This window comes from Calidris pugnax, unplaced genomic scaffold (genome assembly GCF_001431845.1).
Source record: "Calidris pugnax isolate Ruff unplaced genomic scaffold, ASM143184v1 scaffold47, whole genome shotgun sequence".
Lineage (NCBI taxonomy): Eukaryota > Metazoa > Chordata > Aves > Charadriiformes > Scolopacidae > Calidris > Calidris pugnax.
In genome coordinates this window covers 1,641,924-1,668,421 of record NW_015090809.1, presented here as the reverse complement: position 1 = coordinate 1,668,421, position 26,498 = coordinate 1,641,924, and the positions used below count along the sequence as shown (strand labels likewise).

At 38.5% G+C, this 26,498-nt stretch overlaps 1 protein-coding gene across 1 annotated transcript in view; it reads right to left on the bottom strand.

Annotated features, from left to right (window-relative positions):
* The window catches only part of ANO2 (anoctamin 2, calcium activated chloride channel), a 230,002-nt gene that overhangs the window by 75,608 nt on the left and 127,896 nt on the right, over positions 1-26,498 (bottom strand). Inside the window, exon 15 of the mRNA XM_014938394.1 lies at positions 24,883-24,966. Within this exon, the coding sequence (XP_014793880.1) occupies positions 24,883-24,966 (84 nt within the window). The remainder of the gene's footprint in view (positions 1-24,882; positions 24,967-26,498) is intronic.

Here is a 26,498-nt window from a genome sequence, read left to right as displayed (position 1 = left end):
ACTTGAGGCCATTTCCTCTCGTCCTGTCGCCTGTGACTTGAGAAAAGAGACCGGCCCCCACCTCTCTACACCCTCCTTTCAGGGAGTTGGAGAGAGCAATAAGGTCTCCCCTCAGCCTCCTCTTCTCCAGGCTGAACAGCCCCAGCTCCCTCAGCCTCTCCTCATAAGACTTGTGCTCCAGACCCCTCACCATCTTTGTCGCCCTTCTCTGGACCCGCTCCAGCACCTCAATGTCTTTTTTATGGTAGGGGGCCCAAAACTGGACACAGTACTCAAGGTGAGGCCTCACCAGTGCCCAGTACAGGGGGACAATCTCTTCTCGGGCCCTACTCGCCACGCTGTTCCTGATATAGGCCAGGATGCTGGTGGCCTTCTTGGCCACCTGGGCACACTGCTGGCTCCTGTTCAGCCGACAGTCGACCAACATACGACCAGATATGATAGACAGGCTCTTTTTATATATCAGGCTTTTCATGCACAGTAAAAAAGCATTTCAAGGATGGGGGACTGTTTTTATACTCACATTTCTCTGGCGACCTTAAGGAGATTGAAAGAAAGTGTTTCCCTCAATGTTAAATGAAAACTTCCTTCTTCTAGAAATATATAGGAAGTAAAAGGCAGATTCTGTCATGAGTGGAATTCCTCCTATTTTCATCTTAATTTCTCTGCTGTTAAATTCACAACAACACAAGTAAATTAGAGCTGTATGAAAGTACACTGTTGTTTCTGAAAATGATATTTTGAAGTTGCACCTGACTACAGATTTGTCATTTTTTGGCTCATTTATACCTTGTCTTTCAATCTTCCTATCATCACCCTTAGCTATAAGCCAAATTCGTCTTGCTCTTGCTTCTGTTACAATTTATTACAAACATTTCCACTTTGCATTCTAAGTCTTACGATTCCCTTGGCTATAGCCTCCCTAAGTCCCTATACTTTAAATCATAAACAAATCCAAAAAGTTATTTTCAGTCATGTCTCCAAGCAAGCAGAAAAATATTAATAGGTACACATTTACCAAGCAAGGCTTAAGTGAAATTCCTGCCTTCACCACTCATGGAGAACACGAGAACACCTATGTAGCTCCACATATTCAAACAGCACCATACAATCTCCTACAGATCACTGTCATATCAGTAGAATCTTAGCCAGCTGGTGTCCTGCAGCACCTCAAATTTTCCACAAGTTTACTCATTTCTTCTAGTGCACAACATGTCATTCATTAAAATTTAGAAAGGTCCTAACGCCTTCGCATAAGCACAGAGTGAAGGCTTGCCATCTTATACAAGGTTCCCCCACTATTCCATCGAAGAAAAAGGATTTTATTTCTTTTTACCAGCCAGTACTGGCTGCAGAACAACACAGAGAAAGTCATTACCTCTTTCTAAGGAAAATATGACTAAGGAGAGGTGTGCTAGCCAAATCACAGCGGCAGAGTGGTGGAGCAACTCCATAAACCCTATTGCAGATCCCCATCAGAGACTATAAACTCATGTACAGCTTCAGACTCACCAAGATGAACAGACTTTAGTAGTCCAAAAAAGAATTATGTGCAGCTAGAAGGAAAACAGTCTTTCTTCTCTGCCTCAAATAATAAGGGGAAGAACAACACTGCTTACATCCCCCCATATATCCGTAACAGGTAAACTGGAAGCCAGCACAGCATTTTGGAAAAAAGGCAGAAACATTTTTTTTGAAGAAGATAGTGGTAAAAATCAGCTATAACTTTTCATACTCTTCATGTTGTTGCTAGACACTGTTAATTTTTAGTTCACTTCAATAAAAAAAATGTTCAATCTTCAAACAGAGTGAGAAATCCACTTCTGTACACAGACTTCTTTGGTATCTCTGTTGATGTCCTCCACAGCAAAAGCAAAACAACTTTGAAACCTTTATTCAAATATTAAATACCCAAGAAGAGCAAAAACAATAAATCTGCAGAGCACCATTCAACCAAAAGAATGGTACCAATTTGATGGTTTTAGCACTGAAAATACTTAAACTATGCTCATCTACACTGTTCTTATTTGTGCCACAACACTCAAAAGCACTGCCAGGATCTGTATCACAGAATGCTATTTTCTCCAGAATAATCTAAATTAAAAAATTAAAATAATCCATAAAAAAATAAACTTTTGCAGCATATAAATATGGGTGTTCAAAAAAGACTAAATATCCATTACTAAGGTTTTCAGTTTTACAAAGCCATATATTCATATTTACTGAATGCTAAATACACATTCAAATATTCAGCCTTAAAATAGAGTATAAACCCAGATTACTTTAAATTTCTGGGGCCCTGACATAGTTTTTAAGCATGAATTGTGCAGCTATCCAGTGACAGAATGTCACTGCAAACATTATCTTGCATTAACACTGCCTAACCTTTCCAACAGCAGAATCATCTAAAGGAGATTTCAGTACAGAAATGGAAAACAAGACTCATTATGACATAAGGCATTACTTGACTTCTTTTTAGTGTTCACTTGTATGATCTAAATGGAATATGATCTTTACAAACTTATTCTTAATGTTCATGTAAAGAAAAAGTTAATTATGCACTGCCAACATATTTTTCACAAAAAATTGTGGAAAATACGGATAAAAATACTGATAAGAGCTATTCCTTCCTTTCAACTTCTTCTGAAAAATTCCACATTCTCAGAAACAGTCTTATAAAGGAAGGCCAGAGTAAAAAGCTCACTTAAATAACTTCTAAAAGAAAATCTGAAATCAATACATTTGAAATCAAATGCATATTGATTTTGCCATTTTCTTCTTCAAAAATAAACTGGCTCAGTAAATTGCATGAAGCTTTCAAGTCTCGAACAATCCTTAAGACAGATCTGGTTAGTTTTATATCTGGTTAGTTTCACTGCTGTGACTCATACCCTGTTAGCGAGGTTCTGGTGGTAAAATCATGGCCACAGAAAAGCCGTCTGAAAATTTTCAAGTTTTAAAGTTCTTTGTTCATAAGCTATTTTTGATGAAAATCTGTAACAGTTCTAGCAGCTCTACAATCACCATCTCTAACAACCAGATTTAGTCAGGTGAAATGAAACAATACCCCCTCACTTCGATGGACTTTGGCTACAGAGTAATTTCTACCCAACAATTAAGGTAAAGCCAGGAACTTCTATTACGTGGATAATAATGATTTTAATACCCAGAAAACCCTCTGTATAATTATTTCATTTTAATACTGTGATAAATACAGATGCTATGTGTCTGCTTTCTAGGATAAAGCTTTCCTTAATGCTCTCTCATGCCGGGACCTTGTCTTGCAGGCTTTCCATTTGTAGCTCTCCTTTTGACTTCAGTAAGGGCTCTGGAGAAAGGAATAGCATAATCAAGCCCTGAATCAAATTTATTAAAATCCTGATGATATACAATCCAATTAAAGAATACCTCTCCATTCCATAAGAGCCTTTTACATTCCCTATAAAACATTTTCTTCCTCACCACATAAAACTTACTCTATGCATCGCCGTCTGTCAGTATGAAGTACTAGCCTTAGAAATGAAAATGGGGCAATTAAATCTACAAGCTATTGCTGATTTAATAATGAAAAGATAATGCTAATTGGCCGAAGAACTTTCGAGCAACTTTCAATCATGCTATTACTTGCACTGTGAAAACCACAGCAATATTGTGATATGCCAGTTTCTGTAAGTAGGATCTTCCTTATCTCATTTGCTGGTACAGTACTTCCCTCAAGTGGTAAATGTATTTCTGCATGTTTGGAAGTTTCCTCTGTGATATCAAAGCTTTCCAGGTTTATCCAACAGTAAAAATGCATAACATGTTTCCTAACCATCTCACATTCTATATTATTAGTCAACTTCTTTGTTTTCTTCTTTTATTTTCTGTGATGGTTTGTGTTGCGACTATTTTGTTTCAGATGCAAGACCTTTTAATTGTGTCAATCACAGTCCTATACAGTGAACATTATCAGTACACCTCTCTCTCAGGTATATATGACATATTTCAGGTCACAATCCCCCTGCTTCTGTTAAGCTGAACCTGACAAAGAGGCAGCTCACCAGTTCTGACAGGATCCCTAGTCCCTTGCTGTAACCCACCTCCTTAACACCTTCATTCAGACCTGGGTGATCTAGCCAGAATTCTACAATAGAGGTCCATTTCCAGAGAACAAAACAAAACAAAACACCACCAAAAAAACCCACCCCAAAAACCCCAAACACCCCAATTAAGCTGTTAACAGTTAAGCTCTGCATAGTTAAAAATTTGAGATTTTCTATATTTATATACTCTACCCTCTTGTGCATAAGCTCCTCCCTTACCTCCCATCTTTTATTTTTCCATGTTTTCAGCCGGACCACTTCTGTAACTTTAATTAGCAATTGGATATGACTCAAAATATATTTTATCTCATGGCGATTAGCCTGGGTAAAATCTTAAATATACTCACATGTTACAATTACTGTATTTCTCTAGAGCTGTTCAGTATTGTAATCTCCCTTACAGCATCGCATCAGAATCAGGTAGTTGATCCCTCTCAAACTTTGTTTTTAAATACTCTGTTTTCAATGTCAGACACCAAAGAAGTCAGACATAATCTATCTATGGTAAGTTAATGAATTATTTTATTCTTTTTCTCTTTTAACTTCTGCATATTTAATTACTGATAGCTTTAAATTTGTTCTGCATCTGGGAATAACATTCAAAGAGACCTGGCACTACATGATGGCAGCCTGTATAGCTCCAGACACGTGTGTATGATCTCAGTGGACATAACAGAACTGAATAGGGCTGGAAGGGGTACAATGAGGCTGTCCATTTGAGCTTTGAACATTGCACTTACCTATAGGCACAGGAGAGCTGACACTTCATTCCTGGAAATAGCCCAACTACCTCTCCCCAGTGGCACTGGAGCCTGTCAGTGATGTGGGTGCGTCTTGATATCATAGGGCCATCATCACTGACCAGACAAAAGACAGGCCAAAGCACCCTAAAAAATGGTCCTGTGCCAGTTGTTGCCTCTCATGTCCAATTTTTTGAGAAGGGCTCATTCTTTCAGTCCTTGAAAAAGGAAAACTTTAGAGATGCCTTTTGAAAACGTACAGCTGGCCAAATTTTCAAAAGTGCTCAACTCCCAACAGTTTGCACTGTTCTCAGTGGGAGCTCTTGGCTGTTAAGCCCTTTTGAAAACATAGCCACATATAAAATTAAAACAAATTGAATTCAATTTATCCTCTGGCCTTTGTTCCTGACAGCTGCGATTAGAGTATTAATACCTCAAGCTTGTGGACCAATGAGCAGCATCCCTCCCTGAGAACAGCCCAAATGTAGATCCTCCAGGATTGTAGGGGAAATGTGCCATCCTCCACAACAGCTCATCTCTTAGCAGCCACCTCTGCTGAATACCTGGGCTCCAGCAGCATTAGCAGAGTGTCATGCATCTGGTAGTGACTCAAGGTTTCTCTTCCTTGTAAATCTGCAGCCAACACACTTGGCTGGCTTGGCAGTGAAATGCTTTGGCAGGCTGTATGGACTCCAATTATTTTTCAGCTGAAACAGAGCATAATCCTTAGTGAGCTTCATTGCATTCTGCTAAATTACTTCACTGGTCCACTCTTAAGGGCTGTTTCGTGTTTAGCTTGAGTGCATGCACAACAGCACTGTGTCTGCACAAAGCTCCAGGAGCAAAATGGGCAACCTGGTGAAATTTGATTGTTGTAAACTCAGGAGTCTCCAGATTTTCAGGGTAGACTTGCCAGGGCTCATTGTTTAAGTTTCAGCTGGCTGGCTGGGTTTTATTCTGCTAGCCTGAAATTTCTACCTCCTATACTTCCACCAAAAGCCATCCAGGGATTTAAAGCAGGCTCCTAACCTCAATATCAATAATTTTCCCTACCAAACAGTTTTGAATGCAGCTGGCTGACTCGCTTCCCATTCGAAAGGATCTTGCCATTAGGTGTCATATGAAAGATGCCAGCAATTTCTCACAATCCTGATGTCTCTGTTGAACAGCTAGGAAATATGAAATGAAGAGCTATGCTACTGCCTCAAACCCTTTGGGACATACCTTTAAGTTAATTGAAAAGCCGTGACCCCTAACAATTTGATCACCTGAGGCCTTTCTACCTTGGACTTCTTCTAGGATGTCATAACTGCTTCTTCCATAGAACAAAATATTTAAATAAATAGAAATGACTCATTGCATCAGTCCAGCTAACACTGTAGGCAATGCAACTGCACATGCAATTGAAACGCATTTAAACACCACATCCCAGTGCCTTTGTTTTCCTGTTTTCCCCCAAAGCTCAGTCATAACTGACTCAAGAGATAGGCAGCAGGATAGACAGAATTACTCCAGAGCAAGGTTTAATTTGTGTTTCTAAGCCCATCAGAAAACCTTGAAGCACTTCACTAATAATTACACAATCCAGCTCTAAATTAAATGCAATACTACACTGAAATCCTCACCTTCTGTGAGACGCAGATTTTGAAAGCAGTATTTCAATTAAGTGTTTATTTGGCCACTAGCAAGAAACAAGAATGTGAATTAGACATTTGTTTAAAATAGTAATATTGAGCAGATGCAATCAGTGCTGTTAAAATTTGCCAGAGAATTAAAAGTTCAGTTCTAATAATTCAAGCCTTTACATACTGTTCTAAGACTCCTATTTGTATTGAGTGGTCACACTAGGATCTAGCAGAGTAGAAGGAACCAATATGTCACTTAATATTTGGTAATGACTTAGGCATAAAAAACTTTGGTCAAATGTTAAAAATACTATTTTGAAATGTTTGGAACTGCAAATAGCTGCACTGGAATTAAAATTGTAGTTCCATTTTTCATCAATAGACAAGTTAGAACTGCATTTTAGAAAAGTCTCATTTCTGCTTTCTAGTTTGCAGCCCTTATAAAGTTTATGAAACAAAAAAGTCACATCTCACACTTTCAAAAGACACATGGCAAACACAGGTCAGTACTAGCCAACCTTGCAGAACTGGTGAAGTAAGAATGAAGGCAAACTTACACTTTCTAAGAATTAGGAAGTAGGAGAAGACTCAGCATATGCATTTTTAAGAATGAAATTGTTCCACATAAACAGCTTCTATGCTTCTGCCAAATGGATTACATCAAAAAGTTCATTAGAGCTGAAAATTTGCATATTCAGATATTGGGAATTCCAAAATCTATTCAGAAATTCATGACACAAAATTCCGGCCTGAAGAGTTACTGTTTTATATACCTAGCTGTAAAGTACTGAAAATAGGTAACATTTTACTAGACCCAACATTAGAAACCCACGTTTAACTAATGGCTAAAATTGAAATTGTGTGATGCTACAATGGAAAGAAATCTCTACAGAAAAACAACATATATTTACTATGAAGAGGTTGAATTATTTTTTTGTTGCTTACAGCTTATATTTGCTTGTTTATTGATCTATAGGTTATAGAATTCCTAGATATAATTTAGTGCTTTTATTTTGAAGACAATAAGTGCTACTCCTATCTTCAGCGTTTAGTTAATTTTGACTCCATACAAAAAACAAAGGAAATGGCAGAAACTGTAAACTCTGCTTAACCAAGCTAATCCCAAAATCTGTATTTCATATACAGAACCTCTTAGGTCCAGGACGTGTTTCACCTTTGCAATCAGTGATGTGTATCTTCTCTATCAACTGCACTGCTTCATTTCAGCATAACCTGCAGATCAATTTTTTAGTTAATTTGTATTTAATTCTGAAATTTCAATGAACAGCATGTAAGCAGTCTTTATAACAGGTCTGTAATTATAATCTTTCCACCAGATCCAAAAGAAACAGTAGTATGCCTTAACATTCTCTTTCACTGCTTTCTAAACCAAGATCACACATCAAGTTCTTTCTAAACCAGGTTCAGTAAATGTTATGTACATGCAGAAGATTTCAGGCATGCGTAACTGCCTGTAAAGAAGAGATTCGTGATGTAGAATGGGAGGGGATGAAGGAACAGATCATGTACTCACCAATAAAAAAGTAAATACAAAACAGAAAGGAAGTATTTATTCCCAGTGACTATATTAAAACCCCATATTACCAAAAAAAAAAAAAAATAAACCCAGAAAGTGTGTGGGAAGAGGTGGAGGAGGGAACAGGCAAGGAAAAAATTACAATCGTTATAACATCAGAGTCACACAACAAAATATCTCTTAGACAAAGCTCAGTTTTGGCACTAGTAGTCAAGACAAAAAATATATATATTGTTCTGTTGCTGTGACAATGCATCATGGCATGGTGACAAAATCAGCTAACAACAATTTTTTTTTTAACCCCCCTCTTCCCTTCTGCTTCACCACATATGTGGTGTTTTTTTTTTAATTTTCTTCCTTACAGAAAACTGACACAAGGAGATGGGAGAATGCTATGGCAAGTTTTATTTGCTCTTCACTGCTTATACAACTATGGATATGAACAATTCAGTCTACATTGCGTTTGGCCTTATGTTTCCTAAACGGATAGCAATTAAGTTCAGTAATTTTCTCATAATTATTCTTTTCTCAAAACCCTATGATTATTTTTATTGTTTCATCATATCCTTTTCTGCCCTCAAATTTGAGCCCTACTTCTAGCTCTGCAGCTTGATTGCTCAGGGTTGTAATACTCCAGCTCCCATGCAAACCCATTCAGACCATCTCTTACCATGCAGTACAAACCTAGGAAAACACACTTTATAAAAAACAAAATAATTTTTAAATTATGCTTAAATATATGATTTATTAGTTATTCAATCTTAGCCATTCTGGAAGTTAGCCAAAAGGCAATCGTCTACTTACTTTCTTCAACAACTTGTTTAAAAATAGTCAAATTTGTGCTTCACTTCATTTTTTTTGATTCATTCAGTAATTTTCTCATAATTATTCTTTTCTCAAAACCCTATGATTATTTTTATTGTTTCATCATATCCTTTTCTGCCCTCAAATTTGAGCCCTACTTCTAGCTCTGCAGCTTGATTGCTCAGGGTTTAATACTCCAGCTCCCATGCAAACCCATTCAGACCATCTCTTACCATGCAGTACAAACCTAGGAAAACACACTTTATAAAAAACAAAATAATTTTTAAATTATGCTTATATATATGATTTATTAGTTATTCAATCTTAGCCATTCTGGAAGTTAGCCAAAAGGCAATCGTCTACTTACTTTCTTCTACAACTTGTTTAAAAACAGTCAAATTTGTGCTTGACTTCATTTTTTTGATTCTTTTTTTTTCTGTCTGAATTTGTTCTACATTTTCCATTTCATAAGGAGAAACTAAACAGCAAAAATGGTCTTAGGAGTCCGTGATATTTCCTGGCTTGGCACTTAGGTGAAAAGGGGCTTAATTGTCATCAACAGTAATTTTATACTGGAATAAATGAAAGTGGATGATAATCTGACTTTTTAATATGGGAGCCTTCAAAATCCTGAAGAACAGAGTGGCAGAACCCGGCCATGCCATGCTTGTTTCCATAACTGAACAAACCTGGGGTAGGAGTAATTAAGGAACAAATATTTTTGTTATATCCACTGGGATACAAGATCTGTCAAGAACACGATTTACCTGCATTCTAAAGCTTTCAATTCTCAGACATTTTGAAAATTATCATGTCACCTGTAAATTTTCCCACATTTGCTACATTAGCTTTGTTCAAGCAAGATACAAAGCAAAATATTTCACAGTCTATAGCACCTTTAAGCCCCTTTAAGGAGGGTAAATATGTGTTCAGGGTAAATATGTGACAAATTCAGCATGACACCTTTTCTACCGCATAGCTTGATACTTTATCTCATTTCACTTGGATGAATCAACAGATATGCACTTAAATGCATGGAGAGATGAAGCATGGAAAGAAAAAGCAGCCATGCTATACGCTTAGAAAGACTCAGCTGCAGACTTGTGCAGAAAAGTAGATTGATTGGGGGCGGGGGGAAGAAATATTAGGATCTGAACAGACAACACCATTAAAGGGAAAAAAGGCCTACGGTAGACCACTTGAAATGCAATCAGTGAAAAATTAATCACAGAAATAAATTTGAGAAGACCAAATGGACATGACCTAAGTTCTAATCCCATCTCGTTCACAGGTAGTCCTGTAAAATTTTAAAAACAGTGAGCTCATCTGCTCTAGCCCTGCAGTGATAATCCTATTCAATGAACGCCTTGCCATTTGCCAGGAACAAGAGTAGAGAGGCTTACAGACCATGCAGAGACTTTTCTCTCTCCTTGAACTGAGCAAACAGATGCCCTCCTTACTCACAGCACAGTGCTCTATATTGATTCATTAAAAAAAAAAAAATAAACAGGATGATGAAAAAACATCACGTGAAGGACAACAGAGAAGAATGAGGCATGAAGCACCAAACAGCAGCAGCTGGAAGGCACTGTAAGTTGCATTGCCAAATTAACCATTTTAAAACAAGATTTTCTTTTTATCTTTTCAATGAAAAAGAGAAATCTAATGAAAAATCTAATAACCACTTTTTTCAGTCGGTTCCAGTGAAATATATTGATTTCTAACCTACTAAAATATGTGTAGCACAACACTACTTGAGTTTACTGAAGTGCAGTACATTTCCCTTCCTTAGGGAAGTAATTATATCATTACAAAATGACACCAGTTTATATGGCAGGGTTTACTAATTTGCCATTACTAAACCCATGTTACATTTTGTCCCATTTCTCAAGTACTTCTAGTAAAGCTCAAATTTCATTTTCTTTCAAAATGTGCCTATTGTGGTCAAAACAATTTGTGTGCACTTGCTTGGATCATTTCTTTCTTGCATTTCACAGAATTGCACAATCGCCAGAGCTGGAAGGGACTTCTGGAGATCATCTTAGTCCAACACCCTGCTTAAAGCAGGTTTTCCAGGCCTGTGTCCAGTTAGGCTTTAATTATCTCCAGGGATGGAGACTCCACAAACTATCTGGGCACCTTATTCCAGCATTTGCCACCCACAGTAAAAGACTATTTTCTTAGGTTCAAATCAAACTTTCTGTATTTCAGTTGGTGCCCGTTACCTCTTGTCCTTCCACTGGACACCCTTGAGACAAGGTTGGTTCCATCTTGATGAATCCCTCCCATTCAGGTAATTGAAGACATTGATAAGATCCCTCTGAGCCTTATCTTCCTGAGGTTCAACAATCTCAGCTCTTAGCCTCTCAAAGGCTCAAACAAAGGTATGCCAAACGCTCCACTACTTTAATCAACTCAATGACTCTTCAACGGACTCACACCAGCATGGGCATGTTTCTGTTGTACAGGGAGGTGCAGAATTGGGAACAGCATTCCAGCTGCGGCATCACCAGAACTGAGTAGAGAGGGAGGATGCCCTCTCTCAACCTGCTGGCAACACACTTCGTGATGGATCCCAGGAGGCTGTGGGCTTTCACTGCAAGGGCATGTTCCTGGCCCAACGTGTTCAACTTGTTCATCAGAGCACCCACATCCTTTCTTAGCAAAGCTGGTTTGGAGTCAGTCATCCCCTCGCCTGCGCTGGGGCAAATTTAAATCCAGATTATACAGCTGATATTCTCCCATTCCCTTTTTCCAACTAGTTTTCCTGCTTTTGGCTCTTGTGTTAAAATCATCTTCACACTGGAGGAAAAGTAATGTCTTTGCCAATTAGAATCTAGTTTTTACTACATAGATGTGCCAGATATTTGGAGGGGGTGGGAGAGGGGTGTCTGTTAGCATCTTTAAAGACCTTTCAACTGTTTTAACTTTCTTTTTAAAAGCCTAATCCAGAAACTTTTTTTTTTGCAACTTTTTATTTCAGTTTTACAGCTACAAAAACAATTTCTTAATCATTGTGAGCTGTCTTCTAATTTCTGATGTCTTTTTCAAGGTGATTAAGCCTAATTATGCCCAGAGTCCTTTCCTATTATTTTTTTATGCTCACATTGGATGCAAACTCACAATAATTTTTAAAACTTTGAAATGTTAAGCCTCTTCCATGTTAAACTCCCAAAGCTCTTTAATCCAGCATACTTCACTAATTGACACCCTTCATTCCTCAAAGATTACCTTATTGCAGTAAAAAACTTTATTTACAGACTATTTTTGATTTACTGGATATGGCATATTTAATGTCAGTATTATTTCCAGAGTAGCACACCATTTCAAAAAAATATATCTGAAACAGCTTGTTATCTAGAGTTTTGCTGTTTTGCTTCATAATGGCTTGTGCTGTGACCCACAGTCTTGCAAAGATACTTCTATAAACAGCACACTTCATTTTGTGTGTACCAGTTAGTTGACAATGGATCCAGTGAAAACAAAAATAAAATCAATATTGTCTTTATGTTCAATGTTTACAGAAAGGAGAGTTCTTTGAAACCATTTTAAGCGTTTGCCCTGTCTGCAAATTAAGAACATTCCTTCCTCATGTCTGGATTTGAAAAGCTTTCCCCTTTAAATAATGCTCAAGTAGATCACATTAATCTTAATTTTCTTGTTATTCAGCGCCAGCTTTGTCAAGAGAGAAAAAGTTTCTTTCCATACAAAGAATGATGGTTTGCATAGTGTTTGAAAGATATCCTTTAGTCAAGCATAAGTAAACACAAGACACTATTTAAAAGAATAATTTACGGTAAGTTAAATCACAGTTTCTCTTTGGTAGCAATCGTGGGGAAGGATTGATAGGGTAGTATACCCTTTGGGATAGTGGACTTGGGACAATGATTGTGCCTTAAGTGAAGGTGGGATCTCGTCCTCCCTCACTGGCATGGCCACTGCACCTTCCTATACTGTCTGTCCTTACTAAGGAAAAATAAACTGACAGAAAATAGGTAGTGCGCTGAAACTAAGAGGTGCAAAACGAGGATGAAGAAATAAAGGTAAGTATTTGGAGGTGGAGTGGAAGAAAAGAGCCCAGGGAAGGAGGAGAATAAGACTAGGGGAGTTGGACCAGATGGTCTCTAGAGGTCCCAACTCTGACAATTCCATGATTCCGTGACAAAAGAGGCCATGATAGGAAGGAATAAGGAAATAAGGAATAGGAAAGGAAAGAAGGAGGGAAGGAGGGAGGGAAGGGAAGGAGGAAAGGAGGGAGGAAAGGAGGGAAGGAGGGAAGGAAGGAAGGCAGGCAGGCAGGCAAGCCTGGAACCAAGCAGTGAGGGAGCTACAGTAGAGGAGGAAACAGATGCATTCACTGGGTGAACCCAGAATTCTGGGGGAAAAAAGGGAAAAAATAGTCACCTGACTAAAGGATGACCTCTGTAATGCATCAACAGGAAGACAGAACTGAAGCTGTATTTTAGATTCAGCGTTTGTAAAACAAAGCAGTCTGACTGACATACTACGTATTTTCAAATATTACAGTAGGTTACTTTTTAAAGATCTATTTTCAATATGAGACAAGTGTCAACACCTTCAAAATGGTTATCTGTTTCAAGAAACGAGGTCCGACCTATTTTCCAGGCAATTGATAATAATAAGAAGATCAAGAACACAGCAGGAAAATCAGGTCCAAAAGAAGTTAAATGGAGTGCAACTCTGGGTCCACTAAGTTGTCTGTGCTTTCTCTAAGCCACCGTAATGTGTTACACAAAGAAAAGATGGCAACTGGTGTCTATGGGTTAGGAAAGAGTCCAGATCATGGTTCAAAGTACCATCACATTTTAAACCCTTCAAGATGAACTTCATTGTTGTTTGGGAGGGAAAGGGATGGGAGGGGATTACACAGACTACCACGCCAGTAAGGCAGCCATTTTAAAATGAGACCAGTTTTAATTGTAAGATTTTAGCTAAATTTGGCAATTGAGCCAAGGCACCAGTAAATTTTAAAACTGTTCTTGCAGTCTGGCATCAGACAGCTGTGAAAGCTTTGTAACAACCTCCTTTGATTTTCTGGTTCTGAAACTTTTAAGAATAGAAAAAAAACCACCATGTGGAGGGTTGAATTTTGAACAGTTGTGCTTACCTACAAAGAAATAGCTGAAGGCATAAAATACCATTCCACCACCTTCCAGCAGAATCTTTAACAGAAGAGAAGGTGCACTAAAGGTTTCTTTCTACTGTTTAAAAAGGTAATATTCCATCTTTATTTATATCATTAGCTATATACCATTCTCTGAGGCTGGAGTTGGAGTGTGACATTGGAAGCTGTTAAATTAGCCCATGCATCCAAACAAGTTTTAGATTTTCACTACATAAACAATAGAGACCAAAAGAAGCAAATCTGACATCATGTATCAACAACCAAAGTCTGCTTTCACTAAATTCAGTTGTACAATACCCAGGTGACATCAATAGGAGAAAAATTTGACTTGAATAACCTGGTAAGAATTCAAGTTTATCTATTACATGAAATACCATGGTGTGAAGGAGCTTCCAAACACAATGCCATCTTACCCTTAATTAAGTAAATCATAAAAATTGACAAATCAGCAGACCAGCAGGCAAGTGTTTTTCAATTAAGCACAGTAATAGCTGCAAAAGTTGAGCAGTTCCAACTGACTTCCTTAGCTCTTTAAGCCTGAAGTATGTGGAATTTCAATCTTCATGAGATGGATGCCCAAAGGAATTTAATGTAAATGCAGTTTATTTCTCTAAAATTGCAGACAGGATTGCAGTATGCATCAAATAAAAAATTCTTGGCAACTAGCTTAACTGACTGTTGTTTCCACAGCCAATTTGTGTAAATTTTGTCCCAAATCTGGGCTTCTGTTTTGACCTTGGAGATTAATAGCATGAAATTTACCCTATAAATATGCTCAACAGAAGGTAAAAAATACACTCCAAGCTACAGGATTTTGTCACCAGCACACAGGAAAGGGAAAATACTCTACTTTTTCTTAAATTCAAGTATCTGCATTAAATTAAAACCCAGCGGACTTCTGGAGATTTATTTTTCAACCTAAGACTTTGCTGTAACCCTCTAACCTGTTATTATAGTCGTTGAATGGGTACAATGTGCTAGTAAGTCATCTGCAGTAACTGAAGACTTAAAAACTAATACTTCATTACTTACTCAGGCGGAACTCCCATTAATTTCAAGAACTGATGAATACAACCTGTAGGAATGAGTCTTTCTGTTTAGGTTAATAGAAAAGAGACCTGCATAATCTTTAATGCTGTCAATAAGAAGCTTAGGCCCCAATTCAAGAAAGCACTTAATTGTATCCGTATTCTGGACACTGAGGAATGTGCTTAACTTTAATCATATGCTTAAGTCCCAGTGACATGATTAAACAACGCAAGCTGTAGTACTGCCCTAGAAAGAATGCTTCCTTAAGACAAAATCTTAATAAGTAACACAAATAAGACCAACAAACAGCAGCCTGCCTTCTCTTGTTTCTAAGTTCAAAGCTCTCTTCTGAAAAAGACCACTACTTTTTATTTTGGCAGAAAGAGTCTCATAAGCATCAGATACCTTTTGGTTAAACTCTTCTCTCTGATCTGCACAGTTCAGCCTCCAATAGAAGAATAAAGAAACATCCAGTATTCTGAGTTAAGGACCATTTTGATCTCTAGACAAAACAGCCATGACATATTCCTTTAGAAAATGTAAGTAGTGATTTATTTTATAACTTTGGAGAAGAGGAATGAAAGGTAGAGGAGCAGGCTGATGTTATCGCAAGGCTGATCTCTATCATCCCTGGAAGGACAGAGATCAGAGATGGGCCCTAACAACTGGAGAAAGAACAATTTTATATCCATCTTCAAAGAAGGGACAAAAGCATAGTCAAGGAGTCAACCTCCCTTTGGTCCTTGGAAAGTGATTTTGAAACCCATTTCTGAGCACATAAAGAAGTAGGTGATTGTGAGCAGTCATTATGGATTTACCAAAAGTGAATCATGCTCAAACAACCTGATTGCTTTCTGTGAGAAAACGACTAGACCTGTGGACAAGAGGAGACTTTTCAATGTCATTTGCCTTGGCTTCACCAAATACAAGTGGGATGGTCTAGCTCAGAGTGTACTAGCTAATGAGTCATACTCTTCCTGGAGACCTGTAACAGCCGGAGTACTGCTGGGGTCTATATTAGGTCTGCCTTGTATCTTTAAAGAAGAACCTGGAAGAGGTGATAGAATGCTTGTTCATCAAGTTTGCAGATGACATCAGATTGCGGAAAGATCAGTCAATATGTTTAAGTAGGTGGCTGCCATCCAGAGGCACCCAGATAGGCTGAAGGAACGGGTCTATACAAACCTCACGAAATTCAACAAGGAAAAACGCAAAGGCTTGCCTTTGAAATGAAAAACTCCTTGCAGTAGTGCAGAGTCCACTGAAAAGGCCCTTTGGTGTCTGTGTGGACAGCAAGCTGAACATGAGCCAGGAGTGGGCCCTGACAGCAAAAGCCAACAGCACCCCGGGCTGCATTAACCAGTAGATGAAGGGAAGCAATTACCCCGGCTTCTCAGCACTCAGACTCCATCTAAACTGTTGTGCTTTTGGACCCTCCAGTAGAAAAAATAAATTACTCCACTTATGTGAGTCTAGCCAGAATTCTGGAGCATTTGTCCCATGAAGAGAAGCACTCAGACTCCATCTAAACTGTTGTGCTCAGTTTTGGGCCCTCCAGTAGAAAAAATAAATTGCTCCACTTATGTGAGTCTAGCCAGAGCCCTGGAGCATTTGTCCCATGAAGAGGGGCTGAGGAACACAGCTTGCTCAGCTTGTTTAAGGAGGTCAAGAAGACAGAGACAGGCTTTTCACAGTGGTGCATGCTGATAGGATGAGACAATGGGCATAAGTTGAAACAAGAGAGGTTCAGTCTGGATAAAATAAGCAGTTTTTACACCAGGAGGGCAGTCAGGCAGTGTCCAGAAAGGTTTTACCATTTCCATCCTTGGAGGTTTTCAAGACCCGACTGGATAATACCCCAAGCAACCCGGTTTGATACCAGAGCTGACACACTTTTAGGCAGGAGTTGGGACCAGATAAAATCCTGAAGGCCTTTCCAACCTGAATTATTCTATTTCTAAGCATTTTCTTTCTTCATATCAAGAACGCTGGAAGAGCTACCTCTTTCTGAAGGCTGATTGGAATATAATTTAAATACTAGAGCACTGAACTGTGGCTATGCATTGGGTTTATTTATTTGATACAGGAGAGAAAATCCCACCTCAGATTTTCAGAGACACATGGAGCAAGTGTGACATTTTTAGCTGCATTTTTTATACTGCTTCCAAGACAACAATAGGGAAGGGGTTTGAATATACATTGTATACCCTATAGTCAAAGAACACACACCTCTAAATAAGAACACACTGAGAGACTATGTTAACAGTCTTTTGAAGATAAATTCTGCTTATAAATACTCTGGTATAAAACTAGTGTAACCCAGAACCCAAAGAAACATAAATATAATTAGAATTATAACATTTGCCTCATCTGCAGTAACTGAAGACTTAAGAACTAATACTTCATTACTTACTCAGGCGGAACTCCCATTAATTTCAAGAACTGATGAATACAACCTGTAGGAATGAGTCTTTCTGTTTAGGTTAATAGAAAAGAGACCTGCATAATCTTTAATGCTGTCAATAAGAAGCTTAGGCCCCAATTCAAGAAAGCACTTAATTGTATCCGTATTCTGGACACTGAGGAATGTGCTTAACTTTAATCATATGCTTAAGTCCCAGTGACATGATTAAACAACGCAAGCTGTAGTACTGCCCTAGAAAGAATGCTTCCTTAAGACAAAATCTTAATAAGTAACACAAATAAGTCCAACAAACAGCAGCCTGCCTTCTCTTGTTTCTAAGTTCAAAGCTCTCTTCTGAAAAAGACCACTACTTTTTATTTTGGCAGAAAGAGTCTCATAAGCATCAGATACCTTTTGGTTAAAATCTTCTCTCTGATCTGCACAGTTCAGCCTCCAATAGAAGAATAAAGAAACATCCAGTATTCTGAGTTAAGGACCATTTTGATCTCTAGACAAAACAGCCATGACATATTCCTTTAGAAAATGTAAGTAGTGATTTATTTTATAACTTTGGAGAAGAGGAATGAAAGGTAGAGGAGCAGGCTGATGTTATCGCAAGGCTGATCTCTATCATCCCTGGAAGGACAGAGATCAGAGATGGGCCCTAACAACTGGAGAAAGAACAATTTTATATCCATCTTCAAAGAAGGGACAAAAGCATAGTCAAGGAGTCAACCTCCCTTTGGTCCTTGGAAAGTGATTTTGAAACCCATTTCTGAGCACATAAAGAAGTAGGTGATTGTGAGCAGTCATTATGGATTTACCAAAAGTGAATCATGCTCAAACAACCTGATTGCTTTCTGTGAGAAAACGACTAGACCTGTGGACAAGAGGAGACTTTTCAATGTCATTTGCCTTGGCTTCACCAAATACAAGTGGGATGGTCTAGCTCAGAGTGTACTAGCTAATGAGTCATACTCTTCCTGGAGACCTGTAACAGCCGGAGTACTGCTGGGGTCTATATTAGGTCTGCCTTGTATCTTTAAAGAATGACCTGGAAGAGGTGATAGAATGCTTGTTCATCAAGTTTGCAGATGACGTCAGATTGCGGAAAGATCAGTCAATATGTTTAAGTAGGTGGCTGCCATCCAGAGGCACCCAGATAGGCTGAAGGAACGGGTCTATACAAACCTCACGAAATTCAACAAGGAAAAACGCAAAGGCTTGCCTTTGAAATGAAAAACTCCTTGCAGTAGTGCAGAGTCCACTGAAAAGGCCCTTTGGTGTCTGTGTGGACAGCAAGCTGAACATGAGCCAGGAGTGGGCCCTGACAGCAAAAGCCAACAGCACCCCGGGCTGCATTAACCAGTAGATGAAGGGAAGCGATTACCCCCGCTTCTCAGCACTCAGACTCCATCTAAACTGTTGTGCTCAGTTTTGGGCCCTCCAGTAGAAAAAATAAATTGCTCCACTTATGTGAGTCTAGCCAGAGCCCTGGAGCATTTGTCCCATGAAGAGGGGCTGAGGAACACAGCTTGCTCAGCTTGTTTAAGGAGGTCAAGAAGACAGAGACAGGCTTTTCACAGTGGTGCATGCTGATAGGATGAGACAATGGGCATAAGTTGAAACAAGAGAGGTTCAGTCTGGATAAAATAAGCAGTTTTTACACCAGGAGGGCAGTCAGGCAGTGTCCAGAAAGGTTTTACCATTTCCATCCTTGGAGGTTTTCAAGACCCGACTGGATAATACCCCAAGCAACCCGGTTTGATACCAGAGAGTGTCCAGAAAGGTTTTACCATTTCCGTCCTTGGAGGTTTTCAAGACCCAACTGGATAATACCCCAAGCAACCCAGTTTGATACCAGAACTGACACACTTTTAGGCAGGAGTTGGGACCAGATAAAATCCTGAAGGCCTTTCCAACCTGAATTATTCTATTTCTAAGCATTTTCTTTCTTCATATCAAGAACGCTGGAAGAGCTACCTCTTTCTGAAGGCTGATTGGAATATAATTTAAATACTAGAGCACTGAACTGTGGCTATGCATTGGGTTTATTTATTTGATACAGGAGAGAAAATCCCACCTCAGATTTTCAGAGACACATGGAGCAAGTGTGACATTTTTAGCTGCATTTTTTATACTGCTTCCAAGACAACAATAGGGAAGGGGTTTGAATATACATTGTATACCCTATAGTCAAAGAACACACACCTCTAAATAAGAACACACTGAGAGACTATGTTAACAGTCTTTTGAAGATAAATTCTGCTTATAAATACTCTGGTATAAAACTAGTGTAACCCAGAACCCAAAGAAACATAAATATAATTAGAATTATAACATTTGCCCTTCAAATGTGATTTGATCCAATTAACTAACCAAATATTTGTGCAGTAAAGAGAACGAGATCTCTCTCTAAGATTACCTACATCAGTGTCCTCATTCATGTTCAGTCATTGTCCATTTTTTATTTTCAAGAGTTAATGATGCAAGAAATAATTTAAAAGAACAAAAAAGTTCAGTTATTACATATTCCTCTTACTATCCCATATGCTTGGAAAGTGAAGTTATTTGTCAAAGTAAAGTAATAAAAGAGGCTGGAAAGCCACTGGCCAATTTAAAAAATACTAGATCAAAATTGGTATTTGAATTGTTTTAATCACATCACTAATAAGGTCCAATAAAAGCTAAAAAATTATTTTTTCAATATTAGTGATTAAAGAACTCTTACAGTTCTGATTGTGCAAATTATTTTGGTTAATTCTACAGAGTTACAGCTAATATATAAAAAAAAAGAGGTTGTTTTTTTTTTGCCTTAGCAAATCTTATCAAGGACTTGGCCTCTAAAGAGTTAGGTTCCAACATCTGAAGTGTTTCTTCGGCCTTGGGGGAGATTTGTTTATGTCAAACTGGGTAAGGAACCAACTAGTAGCAAGAATTACTACTTCATGTTTTACAGTGCTGAAATTCTTAAAATGTGTATGGTAAGTACCCATCGGCAACGTACAATTCTACTTTACATTTATCTGTACCATCCCAGGCCTCTTCCTCTTCAAACCAGCTTGCTTTAATTCAGTTGTTAACTGAAACAATGTTTCAGAAATAAATATGTCTTTCTTTTGTTTCAATTACCAGCTGAGTTAACAATTTAAATAACTTATTCTGCCACTTTTGTATTTAAAATGAATTAAAGGCAAGATAGAATGTCAGATTCTATAATTCCCAGGGTTTGCTCCAAGTAGGGACATGAGCCAAGAGACAAGCCCTTTTTTTCTATAAGGAAAATTTTCCTTGAGAAATATGTAGAATGAGTTATTCGGTTTCCTGTCAAATAGGAAAGATAACAATATATGTGATGTTGCATCATGTTCGCCAGATCAGCTGGACGTTTAATGAAAAGGAATCAGGGCCTGATCCATCTCTCCCAGAAATGACTGGAAGGCTTTCTGTCCAGCAGCTCCAGTGAGAATTGGTTTTAGCCCCCTCCGCATGTTTTCAGGCACAAGACCAATTTTCATTTCCTGACCTGCATGTGTTTCCATTGAGAACATCACTACTGCACAGAGAGAGGAACCACTTATCAGAAGATTACAAATATCCAACACCTTTTTTAGTTAACATTCTGCAGATACAGTAACTTTATCCTATATGTTAAATATTTCTATTCACATCTTCAACGTTATAGTTTATTAAACAAGAACAACAAAAATTAGTATTAATTGCTTTATTGCAACTAATGCATCTGCCATATTTGTTAGAAAGTATTATCAGATGCATTCATGCATGTACACATAAGTCTTCATCTCTGCTGCAAGGACAAAGAAGCCTTTTAATGTACATGAATCAAGAAGCTTTACATTGCAAGCCTTTATCTTTGTGATCACAAAGAATCAAACAGTGCTGCTGATTATAAGCCAGATCATTGTAGGTTTCCAGAATCAGTCCCTTAGAACTTGCCATTTTTTTAAATGAATGTCATAATTTATAAGGACTGTCAGTTTATGCATTTGCTACCTAACCTGAGGCCTTTCATGTAAATCTTTCAACTCCTTTAGCTTTAAATGAATTCGCTTCTGAAACAGTAGAACCTTAGGGTGTTATTGTAAGACTAATTTCACACCAATCTTTTGTGAAGTTCAATGAGCCCTTGCAGTTTCTTTCCCACTCTCTAAATAACCAATAAAATATTTATTAAAACAGCCTGAACCACACAGGATAGTGGAGGCTAAATTTTGTTCTTTCTTATTACAGTAGCATAAATACCCTAAGTGGTATTTGTATGAAAGCTATATTCTAAAAGACAAAACCCATTGGCCAAGTAATACATTAGATATGCAATACTTTCTATTGCCAGTCTCATCAAGCTGATTTGGAATTTGTTGCCTGGGTAGAGTGACTCATATGTTTACAGGCCCTGACAGGTGCTGGGCATCTTCCACACTCATTAAAGTTAATGACTTCAACAGTGGGCAGGGAAAACTGTATGTTGAAGTAGTTTTCCTCTTAACAGGTATTCCCAAGTTATCATTTGAGAGCGTATGTGAGTGGTGTTGTTTTTCTTCTGCAATCACAAAACCAGCCCATAACCAAATATCTATCCCTTAAAGAAATAAGCCAATTAGCTTCACAGGGACTCCTTGTTAGAGTAAGGCAAGAAAAAAATTGCACTGATCACTGAGCTTTCCACATAAAAGCACAGTTTCTTGCCATAAAACTAGTCACATCCTCACCGGAACAGAAGAATTAACATACTGGAAACAAGCCAGTAATTTTATAGAAATATATGCTTTAAGTAAGCTCTAAATCAGTATTCTCACAATAGCCACAGCTTTGGCATTATTTCTATCCCAACAAGCCACAGCTGCTGAACTGGAGACTTCTGACTTCATATTAGATAAGTAATGAGAAGTTTTAGGCAGTGGTGCCAGAGCCTGTCCTTTGATATCAACATCGCACACTACAGTTGTTGACCTGCTACACCCCAAAAATGTGCCTTTAAATCACATTAGTTAGCTAAAAATATTCAGGCGAGAACTTCACAGAGACTTAGGCCATGACATTAGACTGTCAACCAAGATAGGATGAGACTGAGACCTCATAGGCATTTATGTATTCATACAAAACCAAGAAATTAGGAGGACTGAATCCTTAAGTACAGAGAGACCTCTACTTTGATGCCTGTCCAGACACTAGATCTGCTCTATTAATATGACAAAATCCTGTACCCTGGCTTCTACCCAACAAGACAGAAGTACTGAGCCAGAGACCTCACAGAAACCTGTGCCTTAATATTACCCTGCCATGCAGGTCTCGCAACGAGTAAAACATACAGCCAGCTAAAGCAGGCAAAAAGAAAAGGTTAAAACCTCTAAAAATTAGGCAGAAAAACTATTGCAGTCTTAAATACTCATCACTTTTAATGTCTGACTTTTCAGGATGTTCCAAAGCAAAATATAATGGTACATTTCCACAGTTATATTAAACATAAAAGCTCAGTTAAAGAACTGGCCTTTTCCTCTTATGTAGGTCTCACACAAATATTTCTTACCTTTATAATATCATAAGACATTGAGGTACAAACCACTGAGCAGCACATCTTTGAAAACCAGACTAATATGCCATTTGCTGGAAAGAATTTGAGGGAAATCAAAGGAGTGATTGCAACAGTCGACTGATGGAAAACAACTCAGAAGTTTGGAATATATTTCAGTGATTAGGGGAGAGATGGTAGTCAATAAGTTGCAGGATGAATGCATTTATTAGAAATTTACCTTAATCACCCCAAATGAAATGTTCTGCCACACGAATACCTGTTTTCTCCCTACAAGTAACTGATGGCAAATGTCAAAGTAGCTTATTTTTAAATGATGTTTAGAAAAGAGATTGAGATGACTCTGGGAAACTTTTCCGGAAAATACCTAAATGACTCAATTAACTAAAATATTTTTTTTCAAAATTACTTCAGAATTAAATATTACCAAAAATCAGGAGCATTGCAGTTCAAAATGCCTACATCAATTTTCAAAATAGGATTTTGTCTCCTATAAGGACATGGAGTAAAGTTTGCACACAAATACCCCAAAAAGTTGAAGCAAATATTTTCTTTCTGGGTGCTATTTTTCCATTCACATTGGCAGAAAAAGTAATTGCAGAAAAAATATTCCAAGAAAACCTTTCCCTTCTTGGTGTCTGAAAGGAGTTCTTTCCATTTTTATAGTGCTGGATCTATAAATTGTTCCTCATTTTCCACTTACATCCTTAGCAGTTTTCATTGCTTTCTTTTACCTTAATTTCTCATTTATAATGCTGTGATTTCTCTGCCTCATTTAAACACGATAACCATCTAACACTGCCTCATGACTACAAAAGTTTAATATTCTAGAGCATCAATCGCTGGCTTGTTTTTAGATCTCACCTATTTTAAGTCAGAAAAAAGTGAACAGCAGCAGTTGCTTAATCAGTCTTTTACAGTCTCTGATGCTTCACTTGGAAGGTCTCCCCATGTTGTTATGTGAGAGTCCCTGCTCATATTGAGCAAGATCCAAAGCCCATTAAAGTAACTGAGAATCTTTCCATCATCTTCTGTGGAGTTCGGTTGGGCCCAAGAGGTGAAAGGCAGTCTCACTGAGATGAAAGACCACTGGAAACTGTTTACAATCTTGATGGTGATCATCAGAAGAGAGGGAGAGTTAAATTCTTTCATAAGCTGCAAGGTTAAATTTGCTGGACCAAACCTGAAAGCTGGAGTACACTCCGCTTCAGATACTGGTTCTCAATGTTTAAAACAAATTAAACTGTTTCCTCCTACCTGGAAACTGGACATGGTTTTGGGGTGCTTTGGCTTTGCTGGCGCATGTGGCATACAGGAAATAAGCAATAATTAGACAAGCCTAATGGACAAAGTCTACAGGGACTTATTTGTGCTTAGGAAATAGGCCTCAATCAGCATCTTACAAAAAGGGATTGGACAAAAAAAGCGCTTGTTCTTAGGTTTGAAATAACCATAGAAAGCCTAAACACACTTCAATCTAGAAATTATACAGTAATTATTATTTTTCTATTTGTATTGGAAATGTTGTCAAAATTTCACAACTGTGTAGCTGTAACCTGACTAAAGATGCCAATGTTACTTATGCAAATGAAATCACTATAATAAAAGCTGCACTATTTATTGTCCACAAAGTACTGAAATTCTAGGTCATTGCTATAAGAAATCTTCTGGTGATTATCTTACTACTCATTCATCACTCTACACATTAGATCCTGAACCACCTGTAAACCATATTCCTATGCAAATTGCTGTAATTTTGCTACCAAAGTGGTGACCTCAAAGTCTTTCAATGGCACAGCAGGGCTGCATAACAGCAGACCCCCAGCAAGCAACCTACAAGGCTGATTAAGGGTACCAAAAAGTACCTTTTGCAAACTATCCATCAGAGACAGACAAAAAGATAATCACAATACAATGAAACACAAATCCAATGTGAGTGAAAAGAGTAAGTTGCATCTTACTTCATTTGCATTTCCTGTTGCCATGCTTTTATTTTTCAGCTTTTTCTGTAGTAGTTTGGTTTCATACTCTGGCCTGGGATGCTCCTGGAAAAGGAAAAAAAAAACAATCAAATATATGATTATAATTAAAAGAAAAGCAAAAAAAAAAGTTCTGGTCACTCGTGCATGATCCAAGCAGCCATCAAGATGATTCAAGAATATATGATTATAATTAAAAGAAAAGCAAAAAAAAAAAAAAGTTCTGGTCACTCGTGCATGATCCAAGCAGCCATATATCATCAAGATGATTCAACAGCACAGCACTTTTCAGACTAGGAGGGTTCCATTATGGGATGCAGGGAAAGAGCATTTAGGGATTGCATGTCATGTTATGCTTAAGGGAAGAACCAAAGGTGGAGAAGGGAGGAATCTAGGTCACTTGGGGAGGAACAACCCTAGAAAAACACAGGGATAAGGGGTTATAAAATGCCAGTTACATGTAAATAGTTTGCTGGTCTGTATGGGGGTCTGACCACCACCAACTGAAGTGAGTGCTGGTGTGAGACTGAGTACGTAAGCACTAGTGGAGATCAGGCAGGAGTACCTGTTGAGCTATCAAGGTGAAGTGCCTGGAAGCCAGGGAGGTGTGAGTCTCTAAGGATGAGACCATGGTGGAGTTGGTCAGAGGGACCAGAGGAGTCCCAGCCAACTGCTAGAAGGACCACAAGGTCTAGGGGTCTTTACGAGTGCAACACACTGGAGAGAGAGAGAAAGTGAGTGTATGTGTGTGTTTGTGTGCGTTTGTGTTCATGATCAAGACCAGGGTGGGTTGACTTCTAGGGGACTAGGGAAGTCCCAGACAGCTCCAGGGAAGCAAGATGTATGTGCAACTGGACTGGAGTGCTGTGGGTTCGTACCTCTGGGTGCCACCAACTGGGGAAACTAGGGCCCAGGGACAGCTACTGGGCAGACAGAAGGAGGGGGGATCTGGACTGTACATATGTGCATCGATATATTCTCCCTAGGAGACCTCCATCCTGCTCACCCAGGAAGAGGAGCAGGATGAGGCCGTTGTGCTGTGGGTGTTGGTGTGCCTGCTGTGTCTGTCTGTCTGAGGGGTCTGTGTGGCTGGCCATGTATATATGCGTCTATGAGGTGTATGAGAGTGCTCTGCGTATCGATGTCTACTGGCAATACATGCTTAGCATCACTACAGGTTGGACCTGGGGGCATGGAGCTGTGGCTGCCTCACCTCTCTTGGGCTGCTGGATCTGTCCCAGTTTCTCCTATCAACGGCCTTTCAAGGTCTGCTTGCAAATTATATTTTTCTTTTCCAAATTAGAGCATAAATTAAGCATGGTAGCACCAACTTGCCAGGATTTTAAAGAAAGGGTCTCATAAAATAGAGAAATGCCATGTACCTCCTCATTCCAAGTTCTGAATTCATTCAGAGCCTGGGATTTGGATTTGATGCCTCCCACAAAAAGGCTGTACCTAAGGCATACCATCCATCCTTATATGGATATATGGACATATGCTCATCAGCCCAGTCACAAAATTAACTTACAGAATCACAGAATCACAGAATCTTCTAGGTTGGAAGGGACCTTAAAGATCATCTTGTCCAACCGTCAACC